The following is a 7,306-nucleotide window of genomic DNA, read 5'->3' as shown; positions in this document are numbered from 1 at the left end:
AGGAATGCCAGTTATAAAAGACCCTGTCAGACAGCTGAGGACAGGAAAAAAGTTTTTCCCTCTAATTGGAAACTTGGTGGCAATACTCCTTCAAGTCAGACAAAAGAGGTTTGGCACACTTGATCAAATTACAGGATTAGCACCAAGTCTGGGAATCACGGTTTCAACATGACTTTCTGCCTTACCAAGGGCAAAATGTGATGACAGAGGAGTCTATGCAAATCATTCAAAAGCAGAGAATACTTTTTGCACCACTGCAAGAAATTTCTTCTGGTAAAATATCTTCTTGTGTGTTAAATGGGGGTAAGGAAGTCACTCTGTATTTTTACTCTCTTTTTATCTTGAAGAACAAACCTTTTTTAAAAAGGGAGACCTGGGGGTGCAAGAAGCACTAGGATAGTGAAACATCCCTTGGGTGTGCTTGCAGGCTCACGCTGTGTGTGGGAGCTGGTCAAGGCAAGGGGTGCTTGAGTGCTGCAGGAATTGCCAGTTACTGGCTGTCCTTCAATGGAAACTAAAACTGACTTTGATTCTCTCCTGTTTCTTTTTTCTTTCAGATACATTCAGAGGGTAGCCTTGTGGATGGCCTCAGAGCAGGCCAGATGGAACAGGACAGAACCAACCATGTTGACGGCAATAGATTGAGTCCATTTCTAATATCACAGTCTTCTCACGTCTTCCAGGCAGAGCCTTCTGCAGTGAAGCTACAGAACGGGAGTCCAGCAACAGAGAGGTCTGAAGTGGAAGTAAATGGAGACCACAAGCTACTATTCAATAAAAGCAACTTTGGAGTGCCCCACCCGAAGGGAAGTCCAAACAATCGCGTTAGCCCAGACCTTTTACAAGAAAAGAAAGTATATTCCAAATATATGCAAAATGGTGGGATCAAACGCACTTTTAGTGAGCCCTCTCTGTATGGACTTCATGAGAGCAAGAAAGTGAAACAAGATAAGGAGATAAATGGAGAAAAAGCTGAGCCAGAGGACAATAGTGAAAAACCAAGTGTCTCCAATTGTTACAGTGAGAAGAAATCGGAGAGTTTTAAAAGACAAGAAAACGAAGCTTCAGATTTGATACCGTCTACAAGATACAACAGCGTTGGTTCAGAAAACCCTCATGACCTTCTGATTCAGGATGAGCAGGAGCAGGAAAATATTCATTGCCATAACAGGGACATTGTCTTACTACTTAAGAACAAGGCAGTGCCAATGCCTAATGGTGCTACAGTTTCTGCCTCTTCCATGGAAAGCATGCATGGTGAACTCCTGGAGAAAACACTGTCTCAATATTACCCAGAACATGTTTCCATAGCAATGCAGAAGAACACATCTCTTATCAATGCCATTACCAGTCAGGCTACTAACGAGTTGTTCTATGAGACAACATATTCATCCCATACCTCAGGGCAGATCACTTCCCCACAGACCTCAAACTCTGAGCTGCCTCAAGTGCCAGCTGTAGTGGTTACTGAGGTCTACAACACAAAAGACTCCAGTAAACCACCAGGTAGCTGTTCACTTCAGAAACCAGATCTACAGCTACAGCAACAGATTCCAGGCTATGATACTCACCAGTTACCTGTAGGAAACAGTAATATTCATGGAAGCATAGGGCAGATTCCCAACCAAGACCTCTCTCTAAGTTCCAGCAGTAACCTGCAAGCTCAGAGCACTGCTCTGGAAAGGTACTCTGAGCAAGCAGAAAATAATGGTGCTTTCTTTACACAGAACTCAACGTTTCACAAAGATTCCTCCACTGCTCCTGCTCCAGAACTGAACAGTGCACTGTCTGCCGCGGTGCAAGAAGGACACCACTCCTATGACAACAGGTGTGATGAAACTCTTCCTGGGGAGATTAACAATGAAGGGCAACAGGAGGGACCAATGTCAGAAAGTCCCAGCCTCAGCCAACAACAACTTCAACCTCAGCAGAGCCTTCTGCAACAGGCACAAATGTCACAAGATGTCAGTGAAAGCAACCCACAAGCTGCTGTGGCCACCTTGATTCCGCAGCTCCCCGAAGGAGAGACGCTGGCGTCAGAATCTCCCCTCCAAAACCTGCACGCACACAGAAGTGAGGGTGAGTTGCAGCAACACTATCAGCATTTCCCAGGACAGAGAGAACCTGAGACTCCTCCTGACAAAGAAAAGGACCAAGTGAAAGAGCCTGTACAACAGGCTCAACATTATTCAAAACCAGCCTGGATAGAACTGGTTTCCACCCAGTTCTGCCAGGGAGAGCCTCCCCAGAAGCCCAGCAAAGCATTATTGCGGTCAATTCTTCAGTACCAGGCAAGCACAGCCCAAACAGTTTATACAAAACAGTATGCTGGAAGTCCTGATTCATTAAAGGGGCCTTCAGGACAGGCCCAGAGCCAGAAGATAATGCAACAGGAACAATGTCCTCCGCTGTACAAAAGTGAGAGCTCCCAGCTGCAGTCGCATCCCCCAGCTGACCAGCAGCTGCCATTCCAAAAACACTCACCGCAGCCACAGCTCACAAAGGTGGATTCCCTTCTCAAGTCCCAAGTGCAGCAACACCCTCCACAGCAGCTCCATTTCCAGCCAAGATCAGAACAAGCTGAACAGCCTTTAGGGGCCCCCTTGAAACAGCAGCACTTGAATCCCCAGCCAGGGGAAAACGGGCAATTCCTGCATTCACACATCTTGCAACAGATGCTGCAAAAACAGGCACATCCAATGCAACTGCCATGCAGTCCACAGCTAACCCCAAACCAGCAGCAGGCTCCACAAATGAAAACTAAAGACCTGCCCCAAGCTGTACCCCACCCCCAAAGCAATGCTGAGCAGCCTCTAGACAGGATGTCCTTCAATCAACTGAAAGCAGATGAATGTTTCCAAACTGGGAGTAAGTATGCTAAATCAGCTGCATTCCCAGTGCCTAACCCTCAGCTAAGCCTGGAGCAGGTACAGACCATGAACAAGAAAGCTCCCCTTTACACTCAGAAGGCAAATGCCAGTCTCCAGCACCCTTGCCCAAACAACAGACACCTGATTTCTGAGAAGAAAGGGAATGCCACAAATATGGAATGCTTTGGAGCCAATAAAATGCAGGACTTGCAGCATGTGCAGTATTTTTCAAATAACTTGACCGCAAAGCAAGATGTGAATCACTGTTTTCAAGAACAAGAGCAACAGACACAACAAGCCTCAGTTCTACAGTTGCCACCCCTCCAGCCCTCACAGGGCTATGGTGCTAGTCTGAACCAAGACCTCCTGAATAAACAAGCTCCACAGATCCCTCAGCAGTACTTACCACATGGCCAAACAGCCCCCCATGCCCAAGAGCAGAGAGGCTGTCATTTGCAGTCCCAGACCCCTAAGGATTTTCAAAAGCATGCTGCTCTGCGGTGGCATCTTTTGCAAAAACAGGAGCAACAAGCATACCAGCAACCCAAAACTGAGATTGGTCCCAGTGCAGCACGCAAGCCTATAAAAATTGAGGCTGGCACAAAGTCTAATGTCTGCATGCGCCCATCAGCTGGGCAGCTGGAAAACAAAACGTGGAAAAAAACAATTAAACAAGAGAATCAGCACTTTGGCTGTGAGAACATGCAACAAAAGAGCATAATTGAGACAATGGAGCAGCAGCTAAAACAGATACAGGTCAAATCACTGTTTGATCATAAGACTTTTACTCTCAAATCACCCAAACATGTGAAGGTTGAAACAGCAGGCCCTATTACCATCCTCTCACGAAATACCAGTGCTGCAGATTTTGACACTCAAACCCCAATCTTAGATCAGCAAGCAAACTTGTCTGCTGAGAAAACCCCGACCAAAAGAACAGCTGGAACTGTTCTCAATAATTTTTTAGACTCACCTTCCAAGTTATTGGATACGCCTGTAAAAAATTTATTGGACACACCTGCCAAAACCCAGTATGATTTCCCATCTTGCAGCTGTGTTGGTAAGTGCTGAGATGTACTAAAAACGTAATAGTTCACAGGAAGGAAATGAGCCTTCAAGCTGGGATCACAGGGCTAGCTGGATGTTTTTGTTGGAAGATTTTTTGGGGGGTTTTAAAGAACAGTAATTAGTGAAGACTTATAAAACTGGGATTTTACACACTTATGCCTACTCCACTTACCAACCCTACACAAGGCCCCTTTCTCATTATTTCATAAAGCAATTACCTATTTGATTTTTCAGTCAGAATGCTTGTGGCTTCAGATCCATTCTCCTTGAGCAGCAGACATGTAACGACAACATACTGATAAAAAACAGGTCATAACTTTATGACCTAATTTATTTGTCAAGGTTAGATACAGCTTTTAAAAAAACTATCCTGGTCCAAAACTTTTTGAGCCTTATCGACATTTTTTGCTCTAACAGTGAAATTGTTGAAGTTTCTCTTAGTAAAGCATAAGAAAAAACAGATATCAGATTATTCCTCACTTCTTGCTAGAGTTTATCCTCCTTTTCAGGCATTTGTCTCCTGTAAGGCTAAAGAAAGTTTCATTGACAAGCTACACAAGCAGCACCAAAAAAAGCAGTGGGGAGACCCTTGTTGTTGCTTGATGGCAAACCCTGTCTCCAAGAGCTGGAAAAATAGAGCAGAGGGAAGCAGACTGACAGGCATGGTCCCTAGCCCAAGCTTTCATACAGTACTGACACTGCACATAGGCAAGTGTAACAGGCACTTTCAGACTCTACTGCATAAACTATTCAGGCTGAGACAAAAGGTTCAGCACCAAAAATGAGAAGAAGAAAATAAAAATCCTTGTTACAGTTTCAGTTACTAGGATTTTGTATTGACTATAAAAGAGGAAAGTTGAATCAATGCTCCTCCAAAATGCAAAATGGACCTTTTTGCTTATTTGAATGTTGGGGCTGTGTCTCAGAGATGATATGTGGGAACAAAACCAGGAAATAGTGTATATCTAGAGCTCCCAGGAAGAACTCTGGAAGTCAGTTCCTTGCTCTTCCTTGTTTGATAAGAAACAACCTTCAAAAGATAGCTTTTTTTGAAAACACAGTTGTCATTTTTTGGGGTTTTTAAATATTGTTTCTTCCATATAGTTAGCACAAGTTTTTCTGGCACTTATTTCCTTATCCTCACTTTTTTTTTCCTACTGAAACCACTAAGCAAACTTAAGAACTTATCCTTCATTGCCATTTTAATCCTTCAGCCCTAGCAGACAGTAGGAAATACAAGAGTATGGAACTCTCTCTGAAGAACCCAGTGCCACAGCATAATCTATAGGTTTATTGCTCTTTCTCATCAATATTGTCCTTAAGAAGATTAAATTAAGCCATTCCCCACTGACACATTCATATTTATACCATCCCTTCATCGTGCTTCTAGAGGCTGGCTGTCAAGAGCAGCACCACCCATCCAGCCTGTGGGGTTAGCATGGCAGAAAGCATCAAGTCAGCATTCAGACATCAGCCAGCACAGCTCCACCATCTCCTGACTCCAAGCAGGGCCTGCCCATTTCTTTCACACAGCTGGAGCCTGATTCCTGGTATCAAACCAAAAATCCAGCATGTGTTGTGACTGCTGATATGGTTCTACCTACACACAGAAAACTGAGGCCACATGCTTGGCATACTAGGGTTTTTACCAGGCCTTGGGCATGATTTTTTTCAGCAAACTTGGGGGGGGTTTCATTTCACAGTCTTTCCATGGGTGGCAGGAATTCTCTGTGTAACCTTAGTAGCCAGTTTTTCAAGCTGTAAGTTCCTGCACTGTAAAAAACAAGTACAATACAGTTCCCTAACATCAATACTTACCAAGGTTATCCCATTTATCGTCCTTTCTATACACTGGGAGAGGAGGAAGTGGGAGAAGGAGAAACAATTGTTCACTGATAACAGGAAAATGCCAATTTGAATGTCAGTGTAGAGCCTGAGGTGTGGAACAAGTGTTTGTGCTAGGGAAAGGCACAGCTGTTTGCAGGATTGGCCATTGGTTTGCATGTTTAGTACAAACTGTGTGGGCAAATACCTGAGACGTGTTTGAAAACTGACCCCAGCCCATGCAGCAGTCTTCTAACAAGCTAGAGGTAAGCTTTGCAATGTGACATTTTACATGAAAGAACTAAACTTCAAAGTAATAACCTTTATTTTGTTTTAAACAGAGCAAATTATTGAAAAAGATGAAGGTCCCTTCTATACCCATCTAGGAGCCGGTCCTAATGTGGCAGCTATTAGAGAAATCATGGAAGAAAGGTAATTAGTGCAAAGGCACAGAGGAGATTAACTTTTATCCTTTTGTGGATGTCAGAATTTTTCCAGCTTTTGCACATAAAGAAACAAACAACTGCAAATCAAGTAATTACTTGTAGGCTCAGCTACTCCAGCGTTGCCAACATTACGCACCCTGCTATTCAGCAGAGAGTCACAATATTTGACAGGGCTAACAGTCTGCTGGCTGGCACGGGCTGGGCCCTGGCACACACATGCCAGCAAGCCCAAGCCGGAACAAGTTCTCCCCAGCCTGCCAAGCAAGGCGGCTGGCAGGGGCTGCAAAGGCAGGCATGGAGCTGGTGTTCCCTCTGGCTAGGAGAATGCCAGCAGAGAAGGAGGATGAAGAGCAGAATACCGAATTTCAGCATGTTTCCCCTCACAAAATTACTAAATGTCTAAATCTCATTCATTCATGTCCAGAGGAGTGCCACAAAATTGCTGGATGGGATTTCAGCCCAAGAATCGATAAGTAGTGTTGTGAGAAAACATTCCCCTGCCTTGGAGTATTGCACAAACCCAGTCTTATCTTGATTATGGACAATCCCCTCTCATCATGTTGCATCCTGTGGTGTATTTAGTACATCAATGCTAACCAAACCAGGAATTTTTAAAGGCACAGAAAAGATATATTATATGTGCTGTTTAAAAAGATAAGTAAGCACAAACCTCACCAGCCTACCTAAGATACACAAATTAAAAGCTGTCACAAAAGTGACTTCTGCACTGTGAATTCTGCATTACTTGTAGCCAATAATGACCAGATTTTTAGAGGTATCTGGGAATTCAGTTCCTCCCTGAACAAAGAAGCAAAAGAAAAACTATTCAGTTAAGTCAGAGACAGATGGGAATTTGATTTGTTGGTACCTTAAAAATCTGGACTCCAGAATAGCAGTGAAGCTCCAGCTAGTTTCAGCTGGAGCTTCAAAAAAGCAAATGGGCATTATTGCAGTACTGAGTCTGAGCTAAGGAGCACTATTTCTTAGCAAGGTCTGTTAGCTTGTGTTCATCACTGCACACCCATGAGGCACTTGTAGCCTATTAAATCCTTCAGATTAAAACCTAAGGTGTTTTCTCTTTCTTAGCACCTCTTTCCC

The 7,306-nt window shown here is 43.9% G+C and overlaps 1 protein-coding gene across 2 annotated transcripts in view; it reads left to right on the top strand.

Annotated features, from left to right (window-relative positions):
• Positions 1-561: 561 nt before the first annotated feature.
• Positions 562-7,306, top strand: part of TET2 (tet methylcytosine dioxygenase 2) — a 24,168-nt gene continuing 17,423 nt past the window's right edge. The window contains exons 1-2 of one of the 2 annotated variants that reach the window (XM_031066356.1): positions 562-3,930; positions 6,104-6,194. In XM_031066356.1, the coding sequence (XP_030922216.1) occupies positions 603-3,930; positions 6,104-6,194 (3,419 nt within the window). In that variant the 5' untranslated portion in view covers positions 562-602. The remainder of the gene's footprint in view (positions 3,931-6,103; positions 6,195-7,306) is intronic. The other variant, XM_005418174.3, reaches the window with a different exon arrangement.

The sequence above is a fragment of the Geospiza fortis genome, unplaced genomic scaffold, assembly GCF_000277835.1.
Source record: "Geospiza fortis unplaced genomic scaffold, GeoFor_1.0 scaffold11, whole genome shotgun sequence".
Classification (NCBI taxonomy): domain Eukaryota; kingdom Metazoa; phylum Chordata; class Aves; order Passeriformes; family Thraupidae; genus Geospiza; species Geospiza fortis.
The sequence above is the reverse complement of the archived record's forward strand: the minus strand, read 5'-3'. Positions and strand labels throughout refer to the sequence as shown.